The following is a 24,770-nucleotide window of genomic DNA, read 5'->3' as shown; positions in this document are numbered from 1 at the left end:
AGTCAAAATACAAAGACGTGATGATGTCATTTTGCGACATTTCCATTCTGATGTACGGCACCACCGGTGCTGCAGAAGCGAGTGGAAGGTGGAAGTAAGATTAGCTCCTATAGCTATAATTGGTGACACGGAGCAACTCATATAGCATAAAAGAGACTATTTTGAGTTTTGGTAGTTTTAAGGCTTACATGTTCGCGTTAGTAGGCATATCCCAACCACATATTCTGGCAGTACGGTGACTGCTGAGGTAGATATCTACTTTTCTCTGGGCATTATATGTAGCGTAAGCTAGCGATAGCAGGCATCAGTCCTCTGACAGGATCTGTCTTTTTTTTTTTTCTTTTTTTTTTTTAACGATTCCCCCGATATTTTTTAAACATGCCTATTCAGCTGACAAGTCAGGCTTACTGTAAAATGCTTTTACATGCTGCTAAGTATCCACACTGCGCCGTGAATGGATTACTAGTGGCAGAAAAAACTAAAGAGAAAAAGAAAGACAGTCACGGTGAGCCAGTCTTGTGTGTGGACTGTGTGCCGCTGTTTCACGGTACTCTTGCTCTGGCACCAATGCTAGAGGTAGCCTTAACACTGGTAAGTAAAATACACTCTCAGCTGCGCTTTTATCTGTAAGGTCATTGGAAGCTGATGCACCAGCAAAACAAAACTTCAGTTTTTGTTAAAAATGTTTATAGGGAATTTAATTCAACTTTGCTGTTATTTAGTAGACTGTTGATGCAGCTGTCAAAATTGACTTATTGTCTTACACTAACAGGTGGTTTACATTTCACGCTCCCCTCTGCCTCTAATAAGAATAAGACTAATTATTAGAATAATCTCAGTTTAAGGAAATGGCACCACAAGTTATCACGGCTTTAAAGATAGAGCTATAAAGATTAATTTATTTCTTACTTTTAAATTAAACCTTTATTACTATACACTTATCTAATGTATTGACAACTATGTTGATAGTAGTTTAAACAATTTGATTTTTTTAGAAAGAAAATCTGATACCAGGTGCTTAAATGTGAATATTATCTTGTTTCTGTGCTCCTTCGTGACAGTAAACTGAATATCTCTAAGTTATAGGAAATAAAACCCAATCATCTTGGACATCGGTTGACATTTTCTTTTACTATTTCTAATATTCAATTCAAAACAATTGACACCTTCTTAAGGCAGTTTCAACAAGAACTGAACAGGTATGAATTTTATAAACATAGGATGTATTGCAGGGTCATTTTAGATTACAATCATTGTAATTAATTGCTAATAAAGTAGTCATTTTTCTCTCATGTTGAAATTAAATTAAATTTGATCTGACCTCAGCTGTCCTTCTGTCCTTTCATGTTGGCTCCACAACTCCTGCTCCTATCTCAGATTGATACTTGGTGTAAAGAAAATAAATACATCATTGCTGGATATTATCAAGCCAATGAACGCTCAAAGGATTCAAGGTACAGACATCATAATGGACACAAACATCCTGCTGTTTCAGGAAAACAACCAGTTATAAACCATGTCACAAACTCCTCTGGACTCTGATACACTAAATCTTTGTCGTTCTCTCTTGCAGACCCAACCAAGTTGCAGAAAAAGTGGCTGCCAGGATTTCTGAGAACTTCAGTGAAACAGCAATTGTTATGGTAATAGTAGATCATATAGGCTGGTGTCACTCATATGTTTTCCTCAAGTTATGTAAATGCTTTATTGCTAACTTTCAAAACATTTAAGTTTTAAATAATAATTTGTTACAGCAAACATTTCGCTCCACAGTCTGAGATTTAGTATGTAGCTCCAGACCATTTTGAATGCTTCAAAGAAAAAAATGTTTACATTTGTAAAATTTCTAAGTTTGGTATTTTCTTTCATTGATTAGGCCATCCAATGATTATTTTAATGAAAAGCAACAATATTGTCACTGATTGGTAACAGACACAAATAAAGTTGCTGCAGACAAAATTATTGCCCATGACTGCCTGGAAGGTGTTAAAAATATATATAATATATAATATAAAATATATAATATAATTATACTTGTAGGCTATATATAATTAGTAGTGATTTCATGCGAGAAACTGGTCTGGTCCTGTAAAGCCATATGTACCAGGTCTGTATGCCACTAAAGCCCTTGTAATCTGTTTTTCCCCCCTTCAGGTGGACAACAGTAGATTGACAATAAGCTGTTTCGAGCCTATTGTGCTTATTTATGACCACCATGAAAACAAGTGGAAAAGCAGAGAAGTAACTTCGTAAGTGTCTTTGTGTTAAGAGATATTTCAACCGCAGCTTCTGGCATACAAGCTCCCTGTTGTCTCATTAACCAGCAAAAACTGTTTGTCTGTCTTCCAGTGACTGCTTTGAGGACTGGAACGAAGCACAGAAGATCACATCTGCTCTGTTAGAGGGCAGGTCCTACGAGAACTTGGTTGACTTTGACAATCACTTGGATGATCTGAGGAACGACTGGACCAATCCTGTGATCAACAAGTCCGTCCTGGATCTGTGCTAAGAGCGTCAGTCTGCAGTACCCTGGACACGCAGACAAATATTGCTGCCGTTTCAGCATGCATGATGCTACTTATTGTGTAGCGCAGGAGTACAAAAATGCTGAAGCCATGCTCGTTGTTCCATCAAAAAAAGCCCCTCGTACTGAGGGGAACTTCGGAGCACTGACTGGTTGAGCCAAAATCTCTCAAGGGCAAGCGTCATTTGTGCACTGTTGGCATGTGTCCACCTTCACAAGGTGATCCTAAGGTGATGAAGACAATTGTGTTTTTGACTGCAACTTTACTGTTTTTCTGCAATGGTTTGTGTTTATTCTAAGTAGGGTGCATAAAATTAAATTCTAGAGTATTTGATTTATTTTTTTCTCTTAAATCTTAAGGCCAGTAGCCATACAGAGATCAAGTCCTAATAAATTATTAAAACGTAAGGAGATGATTGTACTACTGAGATATGATATAGATAGATGTTCTTTATTAAATTTCTAGTTTATTTGAAGCCCTGAAACTAAATTCACATGTAGAACTGTAGTCTGAAGAACGGTTAAATAAATAAAAATATAACATAACCAGAGAGATAGAATGGTTTTATCTTATGTTCTGTAGATGCACCAGATGACTCAAGAGCTCTGACTTAAATTGTTAATGCTTATTCAAACATTTCTATGATGTATGTGTCCTATTATTGTCCCTGGTGCGCTTCAGAATGTCCTTTTGGATGATGCACATGTTGGTGTGTTGGATTTTGATTGTTGTTCTGGAAGATTTGTTATGAAATATAATACACTGAATCTGATAACAGGAACGTGTGAATTTTGTTTCATATTGGATATATGTTGTAAGAAATGGGTCTTTATTATACTTAATTGATCACTCTAAACCTATCACTTAATAAGTAATGTTGAAACATTTAAATACTTGCCGTGAGGATACAAAACTACCTTTTGTATTTGAGATTAGAGTTAATTAGTAAGAGCTAATTCAATAATTTTGTGGATGTCACATTTTTTACAGATTTTATGAACTGAATGTACAATGAAGCAACTTTTGAAAACAAGACTTTGTCAGAGTCATTTCATTTAGTCAGACATTGAGCTAGGTGTCTTGATAGTTTAGGGAAGGTAGATAAATGTTTGAAAACTTTCAAGGCTTAATGGCTTCGCTGCTATATCAGTAATATGTCAGGTTCATATGTTAGCTGCTCAGATTTTTTTCTTAGTTTGCATGACAATTTTTAAAAAACAATGCTTATTAACACAGTGAAGTAGAAATACAGGAAAATGGCAAAAAAGAGTACTTTAGGTATCCCAGTGAGAAATTGCAAAAGGCCTGATCGTCTGAGAATAAAACAAAGAAGGTTCAAAAAGACTTGAGTTTGAAGGATTTAAAATTAGGTTGGATAAAAAACCTTGATTTCACGGATCAACGCTATGGTTTTACATCCCTAGAAATATATTCAAAATATATGTGCTGGAAATTTTGTCATAATGTTATTTTGAGTAACAGAACTACTGGAAGAAAATATTTAATCCACATGGCTCCACCTTGTGGAGCAACAGAAATATAACAACTTGGTTGGATGCACATCAATGATGAGGGTAAAAGAATTATAGGGAAAAATATAAAATGTAAGTTTTTCATTACTATGTACAGGGTGCCTATGTGTGCTGGAAATCACTTTGATTTTGAATTAAGTACTTGAAACTGCTTCAAGGTTTGTATAGGGTGTCAAGTATACTAACAAACAGGAGACAGTATAAGACATGAGCCTTCTGTTTAATTCTGCCATAAAACATACTTTTGGTTATTTAAAGGATAATATTATCTAATTGAATCAGACAAAAAAGTGAAACAATAAGCATGATGTATATATTAATTATAAATATGTCCAGAGGCCTGTTTACTACAGCTGTGGTGCTGGGAAAAAAAAAATGCACACTGAAAATGCTTGAAGTCGACTTTGGACATCAGAATCAGAATCAGCTTTATTGCCAAGTAGGTTTTCACATACAAGGGATTTGCTGTGCTATTTTGCTGCAGAAGAACAAACAAAAGGCCAAATATAAAAATAGAGACTTAGACAAGTACTGCAAGTCAAAAAATTATTAGAATATATAAACAGTAGAAACAATATGTACGAAAAGGTCTAAGAGCCCTGTGTATAAGAGACACAAAGATCTGAATAAGTGACAACAGAACAACAATCTCAAATAATTACTCAAAATATTTAAAATGGCCAAAGAACTAACACAGAAGATTAATGTTTGTCACCTGATCGTTGCCATCTAGTGGCGTTTACCTGCAACTGTCCTTGCTGTCACATGACCCACTTCTTCCTTCCGGGCCAGACAAAGCAAAAAAATAAATAAAGGACTGGACAAGTCGTCATTGTCATCCGGACTCTGACGCGACCATAAACACGATTCAAGCTATAATTTTCTCTAAGGATTCACCTACGCAGAGTGTAGAGGAGTACATACAAAGAAACCGAAGTTGTTAAATCACATACAACATGCAACAGTATAAGTTGCTCACCGCGCGACATTATGTCGTCTGTTGGTGACGTAGCAGTCTCATCCTATTTACGTATTCCTTGTAGGTTCGTGCAGACTGCAGCGCGGGAACAAGCAGCTGCGCTGATGTTAGAGTAAAAGCTTTAGGAAATAAAACAATCTAGCCAACAGACAGCTATGGATCCATCCGAGGTAGAGTTCCTTGCCGAGAAAGAGATGGTGAAGATAATACCAAATTTCAGTTTAGATAGGATCTATTTGATCGGGGTAAGTAACTGTGTTTGATACTTTTACTCAGTTTATAAACAGTCGGAGTTTGTTCAGAAACTGACAACTCACATAATGCTAACGTTAGCCACAGCAACACAATAGTTAACGCTTGTACATCGTCACCCTGTTAAAAATAATCGCCTAACTCATTTTTTCACGTTTTGCAGGAAACACAAAAAACTTCACCAAAAGTGTAACATATGACATTTATTGATCATTTCACTCAAAAAGGATGTAACAAAAGGTGGCTATTGGCATAGTAATAACACTGTGTGTAAATTATGTAACTTAAGAGAAATAAATGACTTAGGTAATTTTTTGAACATGCCTTTGTGACTTAAGCCAGCTATGGTAACACTTTATTTTGAAGGTGTCTACATAAGAGTCACACAAGCCTGTCAGAAACATGACATGACCAGTATGATGAGCATTAATGTTACTTCAGTGTCATTAATGTTCATGACACATCCCATGTCATGTTTGTGACACGCTCATGTCGCTCTTATGTAGACACCTTAGAGTAAAGTGTTACCAATATTAGTGTCAACAATAAAACACTGTTAAACTAAACTGATAACTAAACAATCTCCCTCTAGCTCTTCTTTGCTGTGTTCTTATCTGATGCCTATGAATGTGGCAAATTGTCAAAGAAGTGATGATCTTAAAGAGGTAAAATTACATGATCTGATCAACTGAGGATGTAGGCGATTTTTACCATAGGTGGCCGGCGTCATGAGGAGATGACTTAGGCAAAAAAAACAATTTTGACAAAAATGACTTAGGCGATTATTTTAACAGGGTGACGAAACTCCAAACTATACAATCTGATGATGAAATGTCATAACGTTACATTGGCTGTAGAGGTTTTCATTGTATAAAGTTATTGTATGGGTCCGTGGCGTTAGAATAACATGAAGCCATATCACCTTTAATCCACACAATGTTAATGTTAACATGATGCTGCTCCTGTCCTCAGGGCGACCTTGGTCCCTTCAACCCTGGACTGCCTGTCGATGTCCCTGTGTGGCTGGCCCTCAACTTGAAACAGAGACAGAAATGTAGAATTATCCCTCCTGCGTGGATGGATGTGGGTAAGTGCAAGCGTATTTAATTTATTTATTTATTTTTTTTAACTTTGTTCATTGTTTATAATGAATGAAAATGAATAAACATACAAAGACATATTGAACATATACCACCACCACCCAAAAAAATCTAAGTAAATGAATGGATAAAAGAGAGCCATACATTGAAATAAATGTACAGCAAGAAAGGGCTGGATGCAGCACATTTGGATAATGCAGTATACATATCAAATGCCACTGTATCGGTGACAACTTTTATAGGATATACATTTTCTTAAATTACAACAAAAATAAAAAGATAAAAAATATTCATACTAATATTACAATGAAATATAAACTGAATAACTAACTAATTAGTGTTTTTATCATGTTTTCAAGCAGCCATTATAGTGAAATGCTTTAAAGGATTGTTCTCAACCTAAATTCTGAATCGGTAAACTTATCCACTTTTTTTATTTATTTTTTTAGAGATGGGATCAAATTGTGTATCAACATGTAACAACTCTTTTAGGTATATAAGCCCAACATTTTATGACATGTTTTTCCTGGCTCATATTACACATTTAACCAAAATGCAGCCTAATAAGTATCCTTGGAAACTTGGGTATATGCGCTCGTGTGTGTGTGTGTGTGTGTGTGTAATTATTGGTTAACGCACAACATGTGTTTTTATCACAGCATATCAGTGTGGCTGTTTGGACAACATTACAGGTCTAAGGAAAAAGATAAATCAGGCTTTTGTGGTACAGGATGAACTTGCTTGTAGGATCAATTCATTGCCTCAAGAAAAGTACAGAATATTGCCCGACCTATGCTTTATTGATGTCTGATGTCTTTTTCTTATTTCACTCCTCCTTGTTGAGTGAGCACTAAAACCAGCAACGCAGGAAGAAAATCTTTAGTACAAGATGCTGAAGATACTAGAATTGGAACTGCCAGCACTGGCACATTTGAGAGATATTGACTTTTATGTGAATTTCTTCCATTTGGCAATGTGGTCCATTTTTGAAACTGTGCAGAGAAACTGGAGGAGATGAGAGAGCTTGAGAGGAAAGAGGACACTTTTACGCCTGTTCCCAGTCCTTACTACATGGAGCTGACCAAACTGCTACTGAACTAGTGAGTCATTTAAGCTTAAGTGATCCCCAAGCAGGAATCAGACCTTCTTTCTTATTGTGCTCATGATGCTTTTACTAATTAAATGCTCACTTATTACCTGTGTATGTGGCACTCTGCCTCACATGATGGTTTGTGTGTCTCTGTAGTGCGTCTGACAACATCCCTAAAGCAGATGAGATCCGCACGCTGGTCAAAGACATCTGGGACACACGCATTGCCAAACTCCGCCTCTCCGCTGACAGCTTCATCAGTCAGCTGGAGGCTCATGCCAAGGTGAAACTAATCACGAAAAATAACACACCAAGCATTTCCTTTCCACAAACTGCAGTCACAATCATGTGAAGTAGGGAGAAGTCAACACTCAAGTGTTACTAATATTGGTAAAAAAATGTATTTATAATATTACATTCACAATAACAACCTCTATTGTCCTCTCCTCTTTGCTTTGTGTAAAAAGCCTGCAGTTTGGTTGAAGTTTTGCTAAATTTTTGTCACATGACTGATGACCTGTTAATGTTTCTTACAGGGTATAGTTTTTGCAAACAAATTATTTTTGGCAGAATTTTAACTGAGGAAGTGATATTGAGGAAATCACTATTTTAAGCTGTAATTTGGGTTGTGGAGTGTTAATAGAATATTGTAGAGCTAAAACAGTTTGTTACATAATTATTTAGCTTATCGACAGAAAAAATGTTTAGAATGTTGAAAGAACAAAATGCTAAAATGTTGATGGTTAAAGTTTAAATTTGCTGGTATATTTTCTTACTTTGCTGTAATAGTGTTGAATATTTTTTGGAGTACAGCAATATGAAGCTGTTACCCTGTGGTGGATTAATCAACAATGGAGAAAAAAAAATTGTTATATCAGTAACAGTGTACATGTACAGTCTCATTTTAAATGGCCACTGGAGGTAAAGTGGAATTCAAGAAAGCATTATTTTTGTGCTTTATAGAGCATCTTTAAGTGATGAAAAACTCTGAACATTCATTAGGTAAAGTTGACTCTTGGAGCACCGTGATTGTTTTCTAATCAACAGGATTAACTGCCACAGTCACAGTGTCTTGCAGAATAATTGGGATTATCCTTTTATCACCTCATCTTGGTCTTACTGCGTCCTATTTCCCCATCATATTAAGGTCCAGCAGATAGGAGCACACGCATTTAGAGCAGTCATTAGAGAAAGAATGTTTGTTTTTACTTGTTTGAAACTGAGCATGTCTCCTGTCTCACTCTGCTTCCTCCCCTCTATAGCTGGACAACCTGACTCTGATGGAAATCAACACCATACGAGGGTTCCTTCTCGACTCTCTCAACTGCATGTACAAGCTACGCTCCAATCTGCAGCCTGGTTCAAGTAAGGGCCAGTTCAAAGACTTTTGATCCACGAGATCAAGGCCTTCTGAACCAGTTTGTTGGGTTATGTTTCCAACAACCAAAGCCTTGGACTGAGGTCTGTACATTTTCACCAAGGCCCTTCAATACTCAAAGACTGTTTTCTCAGAAATTGAATTCCGAAGATTAATGTTGATGGCTGATTGAAGCTAAATGAGTTTTACTCAGCTTTTTCTAACGGGGTATATTTTTTTCCGACTGCAATACAATACTGCAATAAAACCAGCTTTATATGTATCTGCTGTTGGAAATATGTGGATATTTAATTTAATTCAGAATGCTCACTGTAGTTTACAACTGCCACCATTTTTGTTGTCAGTATTTGTTAAAATAAATGTATTTGTATCTCTCTTTTTTTCTTTTATCTTTCCTAAGTCACTGTGAGCTTTTTAACGGAAATTTTCACCTTTTGACATTTTATAGAGAAAATAGTATTAGTTACTAGTGTGTGTATTTTTGGGGAAACACTGGTAAATATTCTGTGTGTCTGTGAGAGATTAGTATAAGATTTCAAGTTAAGCATACAGGTTACTCATAATGGCAAGGTGAGTAAAATATTTAAAAATAATGGTGTTGTATTAAATAAGTACACAATTATTCATTACTATTCAGAAAAGAAGAACATTTTAGGTTCCTGTGGTGTGCTCTGTATTTGACCCATCCTAACCCTTAAGAGCAGTGCAGAGCCTCAGTGCAGCTTCCCGGGGCGACTCCAGCTCTGAGGTCAGTGCTGAAGTGGAGGTCACGAAAAGGACTACTTTAAAACCTAAAATGCACATATTGTAGGGTGAAAGAAAGCCCACAGTCTAACCAAGACCCATTACAGTTTTAATATAACAGTGACAAGGTTTATCTTCTGTTAATATTGATAGAGTCCTGATGTTTTAGTGCTATGTTAACAGTTCATTGTCAGGACATTCAGTCATTTATTGTCCTTGGGTCGTTGGGGGCTGGAGCCGATCCCAGCTGACATTGGGTGAGAGGCGGGGTAACCCTGGACAGGTCGCCAGACTATCGCAGGGCTGAAACATAGAGACAGACAACTATTCACGCTCTCATTCACCCCTACGGGTGATTTAGAGTCTGTCAGGACAGGCAGAGAAAAAAAGTACTTTCTAAACATACATACACTAATTTTAGCATTCTACCCTCCCATGAATATTGCCAAATGTACTAGCACCCACAAACAGACAAAGGTTGATATTTAACATTTTTGAAATATTTTATTTTCTTTTTTGTCTGAAATCACAGCCATATATTCATAAATACCTAATTACTACATTCAACAAAGAATATATTACATTACAATGAATTCAAACAAGTACATTTTAAAAACAGGATTTCACAGCATCTAGACATCCTCCACTGAGTAATGGGGCTATTGCATGGGCGTGCGTGGGCTGGAGACACAGGGAGTCTGGTTAAGGGGCTCACTGTACTGCGCCTTCCTCCCCAGGTCGTTGGCAGCTTCCCTCAGCATGCCTCTTCTGCTCTGTAAAAATGACAGACTACATTCTGTATCCACCTGATGCTCTCAACTGGCTTGGGGCTCATTTATACTAAAAAGGTGATTAAATTGGTTCTCGGAGATGCATTTAGATAAAGGAATTCTGTGTTGGTTCTTGGCATGCACATATTTGAAAGGCGTGAGACATACAATAGACACTTCAATGTAAAATGTAAAGTCCCTGATCACTGGTGTTATGTGTAGAATGTCCCAACATGTGGACTGCAACTCATTCACATGCTCCCAATTTTTTTTGAGGCACTTGTAATTAATAGTATGCATGGGGGTAGCTGTGCTTCTGTTTGGATAAATCAACTTTCTGCACATTTTCAAAGTTCATTGTTTTTGGAATACTGAAATTCTCCTACTATTTTAACACCAACCATCCAACCACTATAACTTGTGCAGCCCCTTAAGTTCAAAACAATGATCACTGCACCCCCTAGATGGCCTTCGGGGTCTCCAATCGCACATGTAACTATAAGGCCGAGGCAACATGAGTTACAGAGTAGAAAGTCAGTGTAAAACTTGTGGTTGAATCCCAGGGCAGAGCCGACAAGGAGGATGAAGGGCAGGCAGAGGTTGTAAACGATCTGAGGCCAGGTAAATCTACCTGATTTTACATGTACCAGGAAATGCCCAGTTTGAGTCTACTTTCTGTGTGATTGGCAACTTTGGGTAGTGGGAGTGCTAAAAGAGATGACTGGGGTCAAAGGTACTCAGCAGTGAAAGATGGCCATTCTGGTTTGAAAGTTTGGCTATCTAATTGCAACTCAATTTAAAATTAAGAATTCAAAATGCTACAATTTTTGTTTTAAATTTGGCACTGTGTCCTCTCATGGCTGCTGATAAGGGCTTGTAAGGCGTAACATTATGCAAACCATTTTGTCCTTTGAGTCGGATGATATATAATGTCATAACTAAGTGAAGTGAAAGGTCCAATGGTAGGATAAAGCATCAAGAACCAGTTTCATCAGCTGGCTGCTTAAGAGACTCTTCATGTCTTTACAAAAAATAAATCAAGTATGTCAAGTCACCAAAGTAAAAAAAAACAAAACACAAAAAAATGATGTAACTGTGGATCTCAACTGGTTTTTGTATGAGTGCCAGCAGCAGTGACGCTGACCAGAGGAGTTGTTGACGGGCGTTAAAACAGAGACACATGTTGCTGTGAAGGAAGGGGGACAAGAGGGCAGGAGTCATGTCTCTATGTAAGCTTTGCTGAGCTCAGATGCCAGATGAGGTGGTTGTGGCTGGGTCTGGAGAGAGTAAGAGGAGGTGTGTATCCTGTTCTCTCTCTCTCACTCTGTTCAATGTCTCAAAACGAGCTGTTCTGGCCAGCAGCAGTACAAACACTAAAAGCAAGGCTTTCTTTTCCAACCCAAAAAAGCATAAACATATAAAAATGGCAGGCTTTTTCTTTAAAAGAACAATGATTAAAGTAATAAAAACATACAAAATTCTTTTAAGTCTTCATATTATATACAATACAAGGCTGAAGCACCTTTTAAAATTCTTATTCTCAAATTTTCTATTTCGAAATAAAACATTTCCTTAATTCTTTCCAAAAATGTGCATTTTCTAAGTTCTTCCCTAATTCGAACAGTTCTTTGTTGTAACACAGTACCACCAGGTAGTTCTTCAGCTTTTATTCTTAAGTGCATTTCCAGTTCAAAAGCTCACACGGCCACTGTGATAAAATCAGTCCCAGCTGGCCAGTAGCCTTTGGAGCGTTCAAGTCTCTAGACAACACCCCTCCTGGGGTAGCTGCTCCCTCATTGGCAGGATTGTCTGTGTAGCTGTGGCGGTGAGGGATGCAGGGACTGAACAATAGAGCATCGGGGGACTGAAGAATGTGTGACAAGCAGGTGCGTGTGTGTTTGTGTTGATCTTCAGGTGCTCCTGCCCCACGCTCTCTGGGTTGGCTACATTGGCACACGTTCGTGGCTCGTGGCACAGTCCCTGGCTGGCCACAATCCAAAGACTACCTGTCCTTCACTGTATGGTCCTGTCTCCTGTGCATTCATCTATCATCCATCCACTCACTCAATTCATTCATTCATCTTATCTAGCCAGCCATATTCTCCTCCGTGGAGCCATGTGGACCGGGCCATGAAAAATAAACTCTGGGTGTCAGTCTGAAAGGGGCAGTGGCCGGGGGCCTGGCGGCCATCAGGTCAGCGTGTTGGGGTCACCTGGGAGGGTAGCCTTTATAATGGCCGCCTCTCGGCCAGTGTGTCTGTGGCAGCGTCAAACACTTCCTGAAGTGCTCCAGCTCTGCTTGTAGCTTCTCCCTTTCCACCGCTAGCTTCTGTCTCTGGGACATCAGCTCCTATATGATGAGGGTAGCACAAAGAGAAGACAGAAAAGTTAACACAAAATCACAACAGTTACATGGCATCAATACAGGGGTGGATAGAAAAAATAAAGGAGAATCCACAGTGGGAATAATAAAGCATCCAGTTATGTCATTCTTGTAAATTGTTTATTATCATTTTCCAGGAGGGAAATAATCTATTTCAAGGATTATAGAGGCGATTCTTATTTATAATTGAAGCAGCTTGTTAAGAGTAAAATTCAAGCACTTTTCAGGGTACCTAAATTAATAATTTTCCAGACTACTTCCTATGAATGCAATTGTGAAAAATAAAGTTACAGGATTCATTTATACCCTCAAAAGTCAATGTATATTGACACTTTATTTACAAGTTTACCAGCAGTTAATTCTTGCAAGTTTCAGAGTAAATGATCAATAGAATAGATCAATCTATTTATTAGCTAGCTTTGCTTGTCTGCTGTCTGACACCTGAGGGGTGTTCCATCAATGTGGCTAAATAAACCGCAGCTTCATTGAAGAAGCCTGGTTAGAATTAACACCAACTTTCACTTCAGGCTAAAGCCCTTCCACTAACGCAGCCCAGCCGAGTCTAGTCAAAGCTAACTCAACCCAGACTAGACAAGCTGGCATTGTAGCCGGCAAGCGCGGAGTATATAAGCAGCCCGTATTAATCGATCATGGAACAGCCGGGAGCAGCCAATAAGATGTCGCACAAAGTGGTGAACAGCAGCACTGAATTTTCCTCGGCGGCCGAGCAAACGATGCTGTTGGAGCTTTATGAAGAATATAAAGTGACGGTCACAATAAAAGACAATACTTCTGCCAACTGATAAACTACTGATAAAATGCAGGGGTAATTTAATCCTACTTATTGTGTTATTTGTAGTTGTTAATAAATTAATAAGATCACTAGATACAATAATACTGGTTACAGTAGGCTGGATAATAACAGCTGTGTGTTCAAAGTTAGGTGTAGTTCAGAGAACTCACAACTAAAATGAATTTACTGTAAATTGGCCTAACTTGGCAAAGTAACCCTGTCCTATATTCATTATTCTGTTACATATCAACAGTAGGAATCTGAACAGCCAAAAAAGGACTTGGACTAGTGAATACGTAACACTGTTGGGGCTGTAACTTCATTCTTCAGATTGTGTGTAACCATGCACCTTGCTGCAGGACACAGCTGTAACAACTACTGCAGCAAGCAATGATGAAACTGAGAAATTAAATAATAATTGGCAACTACACAATCAGCTAAGCCTACTCTTTGACAGGTTTTCTTTTACAGGATGTCGGCGCAATCTGCAAGTGTCATATGCTTATGGGAACTGAAAACCAAAAACTCAATATGGACACAAAAAGCTAAAAATGTAATAATTAAATTGGGGATAAAGTAACTAGATAATGATGTAAGTATACATTTTACCACAGCAGAAGGTCCTGGTTTAGACTGCATTTAATTTTTTTTTGTCTTAATGAATAAAGGACTACTGAAAAACTTTTGCACACTTTTCTTAAATTACACGTTTAGCTTTCAAATAAAGGGTTTACTCCAAAACAAAAGTTGCATGAATTAAACAACAGATTGACTGAAATAGGTGTGTAAATTCATGCCTCGTCACATTGTGAGAAAAAAGTTCTAAACCAGACTGTAACATACAAAAAAAACTAGGTCTAAACTTTCCGCATGGTGATGACAAAATGACGCGCGCAGAAACGGAAACGTGGCGGAACTGACTTTTGGGATATTGTTTCCACCCTTCGGGAATAATTTGACACACAGCTAAAGTAAGACACTTAGGGTGCGTTCCATATCCCTTAATTTTAAGATTTTAACTTCTAAATCTTTATGACCGTTCCAAAGCTCTTATTTGTGCTCGGAGGATAGAGGAGGCATATTGGAGGAGGCACAAGCGAGGATACACGAGAGCAACCTATGCGGAAGTCTTTTAGCGGTGGCCCCGCCCCCCTGACTTATTGAATAGACGCAGCAGCTGATCGGACTGATGTTATACATCACAACATCGCTGTAGTTTCAAACCGGAGTGAAGACAGATCACAGATTAAACTAAAGTGTGTCACCACAAGTTTTCTATTTTATTTATATGATTCACCATGTAGTTAAATCTGTTTTATTGTGGCTCTGAACAACAAAAACACCACAAACATATTTCTACATTTACAATAAATTAAGAGGAAGATCGCTCTAGAAGCTTTTTTCCTTTTCGTGATCTGTTTTTATTGTTCCCAGCCTTCATTCCTCATGGGCATTCTCATGTGATGCGTCTTTACGCGTGCCATGGTGGCTGGTTTATGGAATCTTTATTCATCTTTGAAGTGCATTTGTGGCACCGGACAGACCCAGTGAGGCATGGACCAGTATTACCCCCCTCCCCCAGGTCCGAATTTTTTTTTCATACTTGGCCCTAATACGCCGTCCTAATATATACAGAAGCAAATAATGATAAATAAATAATATGAAGGCATTCCCGTGCCCCTGAGCTGGACATAGTTCAGAGTATCAATACACAATGCAGGCTGTTATTCATGTGCAGGTGTTTGTTAAACAGAGAAAACACTTATTATTATTATTATTAGTGCATGTCTACAGCTGTTAAATTGATTGACAGCTGATCCAGCTGTGATCCGCTGCCGCAGTCATTACAAACGGACGTCGCTTCATGTGACGATTCGGAGGGAAGGACGTCCCATGTCTCTTAAATCGTTTCTTCTCTCCTTGATTCAATCCTTGCGTCTCTCCATGCATGCCCGGTGAGCGAGACTAAGACGCAAGTGAGGGAAGCAGGGATGCGAAATAAGAGACATGGGATGTACCCTTAGTCTGCCCCGGAGCAGGCTAGTTCAGCGGTGCAAGTTACCATGGTTACTGAGCGGGGAGTCACATAAGCCACTTTGATGGAACGCATCTCTCACTTAAATTAGCGAGACTTATCAAAATAAGCCAGGCTTTCCCTTAATCAACAATGATGGAACACCCCTCAGGAGACAAAAAAACAAACAGGATGATGGTTTCGTTTGTTTTCAAATTTTAAAAGTATATTAAGTTTACATGATTGATTGTGCAGATAATGTTGAAATCAAGCATTTATCAAGGATTGTATTCAAATTTAAGCATATTTCCAACCTTGAAAACAATGGTTAAAATTAAGATAAGAAAATGAATGTGTAATAAGTATGTCTAAGTTTGGTTTAGAAATAATACAAATTGTGCATCTTACCCCCATGGTATGAGACAGCTGCTCAGCAGTCAGACTGAGGTTGTAGTTCTGAGCTTCTAGTCTTTGACACTGGCTCTGCAACACTTGTCGTTCCAAACTTTGCTCTAGAGGATGAATGAGAGAAAATGAAGAAAAAGACAATTCTGCGTTAGAGAAAATAATTAAGCCTGGGAGCAGTGAAACATTACAGCGTTATGCATCATTTGAATCTGACACCCTTTAAAAGCTGAATACTGTACACTGTTGCCTGACTGCTATCAAGGATTGGATGTCACTGAATTTTTAACAGATAATACAAAAATCTTGTTCACTGGCCCAGACCAAGTTTCAAAGAACATTAGTCCGAACCTCAGGCATTTAGCAGGGAATATAAAACCATCTGCTGTTTCCTGGTGCGTACTATTCAGCATTTATAATAGTAACTGTAGTAATAACACTGCTGTTTTGAAAAGTGTTATAAAATATAGTTTACTTACTTACTTACATTGACCACTTTGCAGAATTCAGACTTGTGCTATTTAAACAGCAGATGCTAGACTAATTACCATCAAAGTTTCTTTATATTTATTTGTCTTCCTGTTTAATAGGTGATTAAATACACCAGTGAAAATGTGTTTTAAAAGGCTCAGATTGATCAGATGTTTAATTAACTCCTGTTTACTAAATTTCTGGTACAAATCCTGATCACACATTTATTTTGCACAGTGAAGAGGAAGAATGAACACTGCCCCCTAGTGACAAGAGAACACTACAACAACTTAAAAATTAATATGTGAGTGTACACTCAGGCTTTACATGTTTTAAGAAATAAAGTGATCACTAAATTATGAACCTATGCAAGGACATATTGATGGCTTTGTTCGTGGTAGGGTAGATCCAGGGTAGAAGAGCCATAAAACAGCAGAGTTATGAGATTTTGCAGAATCAATACTGCATGTTCACTGTAGCTGCTTACCTTCAACATATTCCTGATAAGCTTCAAATATAGATTCAATTCCCTGCCACTTGGAAACAGGAGCCTCCTCCTCCTCTTCATCCTCTTCCTCCTCAGAGTCCTCTGGAGCAGACATGTCCTCCCTTGTCCCTGAGGCCTCCCGGTGTAGAGCTACAGAGAAGTGCTGCCCGTTGGGCTGAGGGTGAGCATGTGAGAGCGGATGGGGAAATGAATTTGCATTGGAGTGAGATTGTGAATGCGTCTGTGGCGGGCGACCAGGGGCGCTCTGAAGCTCTGGAATGTTGTAGTGAACAGAGGACTCCTGGAGGTGGGACGACTCCGACATTCCCGTTGCTCCACCTAAAGGACAAGACGGGAGAGAAGGGATATTTATTCATATTTCAGCCATTTTTTGTAATTTCCCAGTTATTGATTTCCAGGATTTGTTCATCTGCTGATTATTTATCAACTGATTAAATGTTTGGTCTATAAAATGTCAAAAAATAGTGAACATAATGCATCATAATTTCCAAAAAGGGCAAAATCACATTTTCAAATTGCCAGTTCATAAAAGATTATCAATTTACTTTCATAAAATCCCAAGAAGGTGAACTTCTGGCAAAAAAATGAATGATCAATTGATAATCATTGACTGCAGATTCATTTTTATCATCCAAATCATTTCAGCTCAACATTAATTGATACAATTTTGGTATAGAATCAATTAAGGTAATTATGCATGCAAAAAAAAATTATAATTTGCTTGTTCAAGCAAATGTGCAGATTTGCTGATTTTTATGTTTTGAGACAAAGCATAGATTGCAACAGTCAATAGTCATACTGCTGAAAGGTGTCCCTTGACACTATATATTGTCCTGCTGCACATTAGTCACCTTGCAGACAGCTCTCTATAACCGTGGCTTGTGCAGCTTACCTTTATGTTTCTGCAGAGCCTTCTGCGTGGACTGAAGCACTGATTCATGGAACTGCTGGGCAAATTCCTCCGGGGTGAAGCTGTCCCAGGGTTTGGTGCGTCCATTGACGCTGTGAAGGCCTTCTTTAGCCTGCAGGGGGTGTGGGGGCCGCAAGCTGTTCAGCAGGCTGGAGCTCCTCTTAGAGACCGTCCCCTCACCGGGCCCCCGGGCCTTGTCTGGGTAGACAGCTGGAGAAGGGGGTTCCTTTGGTCTTAATGTCTCCCCAAGGGGTTTTGGATGACCATTGGGGGACGCTGGGCAATGCGAGGAGGGGCTATGAGGTCTGACACTGTGGTGGCCTTCTGATTCAGTGGAAGGCTGGGCAAATGCAGAATCTGCAATCATTTGAACATGTGTTAGTGGTGATGAGGTCAAGATCCACATTACTACAGATGGAGTGCTGCAATTAGAAACTGTAGTTCATTTAGATGCATCCCCATATAGGTACATTATATGGATGAATAAATACCACAATACTTTGGGGATGAGAAAATGCTTATGTTTATGTTCATTAGCATGTGTCTCACCAGAAATCTGTGCTGGAGGGCTCTTACACAACGGATGAGGGGCATGTCTGATGGTATCCAAGGTTACGCTCTTTTCTTTAATGGCTTGAAGCAACTCCACCACCCTTTCATTATCTAAGAGACAGAGAAAATGAGTTAGCCCTGTCTTTATGCACCTATTTCTCCTTGTGTGTGTGTGTGTGTGTGTGTGTGTGTGTGTGTGTGTGTGGCCTGACAGTGTGGGAGGCAGTGCGCTGCCATCTGTAGGCAGCAAACAGTAAATCAAGAGGATTAGACTAGGATCACTGTAAGCCCACTGCTGCCACTACCAATTCCCTGTCAGTATGCATATGCGTGCGTGCGTGCGTGCGTGCGTGTGTGTGTGTGTGTGTTTAACTGCAAGTGTCTACAAACAGAACCTTGACACAAGTCCACCTTTCTAACTAGGGCAATGTGAAGCATTACATTATGCATACATTGTTTAATAAATGCTGCATTTAATATAGGGGTTTGAGTTTGACATGATCATAGTTTGACCCCTTTATGATTTCCTTCAAGGCTTGAGTCAACATATTAATGAGAGCGCAGCGCATGTAAAGCAGGCTGAGCTCAGCTGAAGTGAAGCGTCAGCAAGCTGCAGAGCCGACCGAGAATGACTACTACTTTCTAAAAGCTAAATGAGCATGCAATCAGTCTTCTTCTTAACTCTGCTGAAATGAAATGTCAAAGAGAAGAGACGTGATATGAGTAATGGATGGGGATGTTTGTATGGTATGTTAAAGGGCGCTGGGTCCGCTCTGTAATGTAGTTGTTCCTAACTAGCTTCCTGGGGCACACTGAAGAATGCTCCGCTATGCCTTATGATAATGTTCAAGTATTTATCAATGTCAATGGAAAAACATTTTCTTCACTTAATTCTGAAATGTTGCTACTGAAGGCAATAAGCTTCCTGGGCAAACCAGTTCTTTACTTAAACGATAATGGAGCCATAGTTTATTTAATTAAGAATAGCTAAGAGGCATTGTTACGCACAGTTAGGTCTTTCACTAATTAACGTAGTTCTTGAAACATAATTAAACAAAATGGTTGGTAAGCAACACTAAAGACCCATATTAAGAGAAACTGTTTGACAGAATCACCCATATACATTTACCAGGGGGTTTTAAGATCAGTTTCAAACATGACTAAGTAAGTCAAAGTGTGGGATGGAGTCTCTGCTCCATTGATTGGGCTCAAACAGATAGCTCAGATTTAATGACAAGAGGTACTTATCCATAGTCAGTGTATTACCTACAGCAGATGCTGGCTGGCATGCCCCCAGTTTGGAAAAGCAGACATGAGTACTGGTTTAGCTCTCGTCAAAGCCACCAGACTCCATTGACAAAAATGGTAATTTACTGTGTCCGGTGGCTTTGATGAGAACATAGATAACGGCTTCAGTTCCACCTGCTTCAGCTTAAACACAGCTACCTGATGGCAATATAAAGCAGGGAAAAGATTAAAATATACTTATAGTTTACTGTTAAACTGATATCTATTTTGTTTTAGGTGGGCCTTTTTTAGGTGGCTTAACTATGTTTTGCAGCTGCCCGCATCCACAGCAGTACGTGTCGGTGCCTGCTTTTCCAAGTGAAACTCTGACGATGGTTAAGTACCTTATAAAACCTCACTCCAATAAATCAGAACAATCCCTTTAATCTGTGCATCACTTTTATTTCCCTTACCTCTCCTCTGCTGTATAGTGACATGGGACAGTCTGAACGTGGTGAGGAACCGCTTCTTATCCTCCAGCTCTGGTGCTCGGTCCATTTCCTCAGGGGTGAAGCGTGTACTGAGTTGGGGAGGAGGAGGAGGAGTGCGTTTTGAGAGCGAGGCAGGTGGCGAGGGGCTGCGCTCCCTGAGCCTCCTCCTCCTTTTCCTTCTCTTTTGCTGCACCAGCTCATCTCGCCGGCCCACAGTGGTCAGGCCAAACACTCCCAGGAAGTCCAATTTCTGTGCAGAGAGGCAAAAAAATATCTTAGTGAAATGCTTTGTCATGGGTGCTTGTGGAAAGCACAGAAAGCATATGTGTTGGCAGGTGTTTTACCTCTGTGGAGTCATCCAGTTTGAGTGGGGGCTGCTCTGCTACTCTCCTGAGATGGGCTCTCACCTCCTCCTCGTCACTCTCATCATATGAGTCATCCAGCTCATAGTAGTAACCTGCAGCAAGAAAAAAAAGTAATTACTGGCGGTACCCCACTTTAAAATCCTCTAATAAAGTTACATCAAGCAAGATAAAGTTATCATTTTTTAAAGCAACAACAGTATGCCTATGATGAGTACCTTTCTCCCTGGCTTCCCTTCTCCTCTTCTCCTCCAGGTCCAGCTTGCTGACAGGCCTTCGGTGCTGCTGAAGGAACTCGTCATAGATCAGCATCGTGTCTGGACCCATCAGTGTGGCTACCTGTCCCATCCCTGGCCCGGCGACCATTCCTAGCCCTTGTCCATGTCTACTGTGCCCCGGGTGTCCCTGGAGGCCCTTTAGTCCTGCATTGCTTTTCATGGCTCCCTCTAATTCGTACTGGCTGGACAGGGACAGTGTTGACCTCTGCTGACTGAAGAAGGTCTGGGTGGATTTCTCCAAATCAGCAAGGAATGTGCTGGGTTCCGGCAGGCCCGGAGGACCTCTCAATGGGGCATACTTCTCCATCGCTCCCCCCTCTCTCCTTCGTGATCCATCCTCATATTTGGAGGGCCCTGGGGGTAGCCGACTGAGCTCATAGTGTCCCATCCCTGAGGGCTCGTGGTTACGTCTGGACTCTGAGGAGGTTTCTATAAGAGATGCAGGGTTCCACAAGGTGGTGGGAGGGTGGTGTTCACGTGGTGGCAGAGGAGGTTTCGGGGAGATGAGGGGTGGAGGGGCGCCTAAGTGAGGGTGGAGATCCCGGCTTCCTGGTTCATGGTGATTTGGTATGGATCTGTAGAGATACAATAGAATAGGGGTCATGTTTATCAGTCGAAAAAAAACTACACAACACCAATATCTCCTCTAAAATTGATTAATAGTGTTTTACAATCACAGAAGCAGAACGCAGAGACACATCATAGTGGTTATATGCCTTGACTATTTCCCTTCATCCCTGTCAGTATGTCTATGTGTTTGTGGGTCTGTGCAAAGCAGTGTTATCAAGCCCAGACAGAGTAGCCCAGAGCAGAGTGAGGATGTGGCCAAGGCACACAATGTCCTCCAGATATACAGGCCTGTTTTTGATCTGTTAGGTCTTTGTAGTGTGGCATGCACACACACACACATAGTGGGAGAGAGCAAGACCAGAGAGCGGACTACTAAGAGAAGAGGCCAGGAAAAACATTCTCCTGACAGACAGGCAGGCAGAGAAGAAAATGACTGACATAAGGAGGGTGAAGAGAATGATGGATTATAAGAAATGGAATCATATGAGAAGGAATAATAATAAATATGTAAAGAGAGAATCAGAGTCAAAAGAGATACTTGAGAAGGAATAATGGTATGGGGGCGGAAAAGAAATGGCAAAAATGAGGAAGAAAGAAAGGCAGATGGCTGATGGACACTGTCTCGAGCGTCTGTCCAAATGAAACCTGGCAGGAGCGCACAATCCATGACCAGTCAAATTATCTATGCCTCCCTGTTTGTGTTTGCATTCTGTGTGTGTGTGAGTGAGTGAGTAAATGTGTTTTATCTGCAATCTGCAGCCTGTGAGCTGTGATTCTGCGATTAAACAGTAGGGTTACTGATAGCAGACGTGTGTAACTCTCCTGTCCTACCAGTTCAGCATTAACCGCAGCCTCACTTCTGAATCACACACAACAACACAAACACAGGCACAGTAACAAAGGAGGGTAAGCAGGGGGCTTACGCTGTGCAAGGTTGAGAGGATTAGCCGAGAATTAGCCTTTGTGTATCTTAGCTGTCCCACTCGCTGCCTGTTTGAAAGCCCTATCCCCTACTCATGAACAGCAGTCATCAGGACCCCACTTTACACCCAGCATCAACACCTAAACATAGCTGCCTGTTTGCCTGCATGTCAGGCCTGGAAGGAGGCATGGACAGAAATAGAGTAGACGTGATGCTTCTGACAGGGTTTATCTTTTTGCCAGACCTGCCTGAAAACAAACTTCTAAAGCCTGCCAGCTTCTGAGGCTTCAGAACACAGGCACAACTGTCCCTATAAGGCTAGCAGAGAAAGACAGCCAAATACCCCAAAAGTAGTGTGAAAGCAAGCATGAATGCGTTTTTGGTGTCACAGAAACCCCAGAATTGCTTGTCTCTATCAGATGACATGGGCAAACAAAACTCTGCAATGTGGAGTCATGTGGAAATAAATACTGCCACTGCATTTGATTAAAGTGCGTTTGTAATCTGTGCACATGTTGGCAGGACTGCAATGACTTTAGCTTTGTGACTGCTGGCTCACCTGTGTGAGTCTGTCCTGTGATCTGGTGCGTCAGCTGGCCGACCCATGTCCAGGTGCTGCTCCAGAACCTGCTGGCGGAATTCAGACACCTGGTATTGACGATCCTCTTTCTCCTGCCGCAGCTTACGTTGCCGCGCCAACCACCTCTCCTCCTCATTGTTCCTCTGTGCGATCATCGAGGCAGAGAGCCCGGACCCTACAGCGCTGGACCCCATGTAGAGGCCGTGGCCTGGAATTAGACCAGGGATGGGATGATGTGATTGGACCATTGAAGAGTGGAGTCCTGGTGGAACTGGTTTAGGAGCTGGAGGGTTGGGCTCTTTGGTTTTATCTGCAGAGGGAGAAAGGTCAGTGTAAACATTTTTTTAATATTGGGGCTTACATTTATAATTATTTTCTAGATTCATGGATTATCCCTTTAGTCAATAAAACGTTGACAAGTTGAAAACAACACAAGGTGGTCATGAATCATGATTCATCATGAATAATCAATCAATTGTTGCAGATAAAGAAATGGACTATTTCATTAATCAGCTAATTGTTTCAGCTCTAGTGGATATGAAATGTTAATAGTGGCAAGTGTTTTTGATTGTAGCTTAAGGAAGCTTCAGTGGCAGCATGGACACATACCAGCCCGATTAGGGGTGAGTCTCTCAGGCTTGGTTCGGTCCTCCTGCCCCCTCATGGCATGGAGCTCAGCCAGATAGTGGCTCTCCATGGCCTTGGATGCCTGCAGCTCCTTCTCCCTCAGTGCTCTCTCCTTCTGCCTCTCCAGCTCCTTCTCTCGTTCTCTTTCCCTCTCCCTCTCTCTCTCGCGCTCTCTTTCCCGCTCGCGCTCTCTCTCCCTCTCCAGCTCCTTCTCCCGCTCTCTCTCCCTCTCTCGTTCTCTCTCCCGCTCCTTCTCTCTCTCCGCCTCACGCTCCCTCTCTTTTTCACGCTCCCTTTCTCGTTCACGCTCCCTCTCTCTCTGCCGTAGCTCATCCTCCAGCTGAAGCCTAAAAAGCAAAAGTAGACAGGGAGGCAGAAGAGAAGATCAGTTAAGTTGGAAGGAAATCACAGCAGTGTGTTGATATCTATTGTATGCATGCACTTTGACTATACATATGCGTTAATTAAAGGCACTTTACCTCTCAGACTGCAGTGCTGACAGTGAGGGGTGCGTGAAGTCTCCGGGGTAGCGGACCCCTGGTAGGTGCATGTGAACAGCAGAAGGATGCATGGGAGGTAAACCTCCTGCTCCTGGCAGGGGATAGAAAGGTGACCTCAAAGCAGAGAGGCAGAACGGGTCATCCATCCTGGGAGATAAGGATTGCAAAGAAAAAAAAAGAAGAGAGAGAAAGAGAAGAAGTCAGTCTCTCTGTGTGACAGTGCAACATTCCCTTTCATTAACCTGTGCGCCTCCATCTCCCAAAGAAGCGACATCACAGGGTCTTCCATCCTTCAGGGTAAGCAGCAGTGTCTGTCAGCTAACCTCAATCACCACACAGCAGCGAGCAAGAGACTGTGCTGTGTGTTGAAGCACAACTGTGTGTTTTTGTGTATGTGTGTGACATCCACTGCTCATCCCCTCATTAAATCCATTACAGTGCAGTGTGTGATGGCTGCTGCAGTCTTCTGATCTTGCTGGGTTGACAGACCAGGGGCACGCAGCCTGTGTGATAGCCTAAAGCGAGCAGGATCCTTCTCAACGCGCACAGAGTCTTTATGATCAGACATTGTATACATGTAAAATGAATGTATTTTTTAACAAACACTGCACATTGATTTTCCGCGGATGGTGTTTTTCCTGTATGATCACTCCAATAAATAACACTATAAAGTAACTAAACAAAACACATTTTTCCTCATGAGAGAATGGACGAACCATAGTAGTGAGCAGGATGCATCTTATCTCAGATGTATAAAAAGCTCAGGGATTATTTTATGGTAATTTCTAACAAAGCATGCAAGACCAA

At 40.5% G+C, this 24,770-nt stretch overlaps 3 protein-coding genes across 5 annotated transcripts in view; 2 read left to right on the top strand and 1 right to left on the bottom strand.

The window, feature by feature from the left end:
• Positions 1 to 41: 41 nt before the first annotated feature.
• Positions 42 to 3,306, top strand: emc8 (ER membrane protein complex subunit 8). Its single transcript, XM_059354593.1, has 5 exons — positions 42 to 591; positions 1,378 to 1,454; positions 1,574 to 1,643; positions 2,155 to 2,249; positions 2,350 to 3,306. The coding sequence occupies exons 1-5, from the start codon at positions 379 to 381 to the stop codon at positions 2,507 to 2,509; spliced, it is 615 nt and encodes a 204-aa protein (XP_059210576.1). The 5' UTR covers positions 42 to 378; the 3' UTR covers positions 2,510 to 3,306.
• Positions 3,307 to 5,137: 1,831 nt separating this feature from the next.
• gins2 (GINS complex subunit 2) lies at positions 5,138 to 9,231 on the top strand. The gene is made up of 5 exons (XM_059355549.1): positions 5,138 to 5,281; positions 6,261 to 6,375; positions 7,389 to 7,488; positions 7,635 to 7,761; positions 8,741 to 9,231. Exons 1-5 carry the CDS (start codon positions 5,192 to 5,194, stop codon positions 8,867 to 8,869), a joined length of 561 nt encoding a protein of 186 aa, XP_059211532.1. The 5' UTR covers positions 5,138 to 5,191; the 3' UTR covers positions 8,870 to 9,231.
• Positions 9,232 to 11,029: 1,798 nt separating this feature from the next.
• Positions 11,030 to 24,770, bottom strand: part of gse1b (Gse1 coiled-coil protein b) — a 179,474-nt gene continuing 165,733 nt past the window's right edge. For all 3 annotated transcript variants that reach the window (XM_059349192.1, XM_059349210.1, XM_059349201.1), the window contains 11 exons: positions 23,943 to 24,110; positions 23,446 to 23,810; positions 22,816 to 23,146; positions 20,705 to 21,339; positions 20,469 to 20,581; positions 20,107 to 20,374; positions 18,404 to 18,517; positions 17,837 to 18,211; positions 16,924 to 17,262; positions 15,969 to 16,072; positions 11,030 to 12,720 (listed from right to left, as the gene is read on the bottom strand). In XM_059349192.1, the coding sequence (XP_059205175.1) occupies positions 12,580 to 12,720; positions 15,969 to 16,072; positions 16,924 to 17,262; positions 17,837 to 18,211; positions 18,404 to 18,517; positions 20,107 to 20,374; positions 20,469 to 20,581; positions 20,705 to 21,339; positions 22,816 to 23,146; positions 23,446 to 23,810; positions 23,943 to 24,110 (2,953 nt within the window). In that variant the 3' untranslated portion in view covers positions 11,030 to 12,579. The remainder of the gene's footprint in view (positions 12,721 to 15,968; positions 16,073 to 16,923; positions 17,263 to 17,836; positions 18,212 to 18,403; positions 18,518 to 20,106; positions 20,375 to 20,468; positions 20,582 to 20,704; positions 21,340 to 22,815; positions 23,147 to 23,445; positions 23,811 to 23,942; positions 24,111 to 24,770) is intronic.

This window comes from Centropristis striata, chromosome 2 (genome assembly GCF_030273125.1).
Source record: "Centropristis striata isolate RG_2023a ecotype Rhode Island chromosome 2, C.striata_1.0, whole genome shotgun sequence".
NCBI classification, from domain to species: domain Eukaryota; kingdom Metazoa; phylum Chordata; class Actinopteri; order Perciformes; family Serranidae; genus Centropristis; species Centropristis striata.
This window is presented reverse-complemented; position numbering and strand designations above follow the sequence as displayed.

Bases quoted from the DNA above. Each gene is read 5' to 3' on its own strand.
- emc8 (XM_059354593.1), top strand. From the start codon at position 379: ATGCCTATTCAGCTGACAAGTCAGGCTTACTGTAAAATGCTTTTACAT. The intron at 1,455-1,573 runs GTACAGACATCA...TCTCTCTTGCAG, and splicing joins GAACGCTCAAAGGATTCAAG to ACCCAACCAAGTTGCAGAAA. The intron at 1,644-2,154 runs GTAATAGTAGAT...TCCCCCCTTCAG, and splicing joins GTGAAACAGCAATTGTTATG to GTGGACAACAGTAGATTGAC.
- gins2 (XM_059355549.1), top strand. From the start codon at position 5,192: ATGGATCCATCCGAGGTAGAGTTCCTTGCCGAGAAAGAGATGGTGAAG. The intron at 6,376-7,388 runs GTAAGTGCAAGC...GAAACTGTGCAG, and splicing joins TCCTGCGTGGATGGATGTGG to AGAAACTGGAGGAGATGAGA. The intron at 7,489-7,634 runs GTGAGTCATTTA...GTGTCTCTGTAG, and splicing joins ACCAAACTGCTACTGAACTA to TGCGTCTGACAACATCCCTA.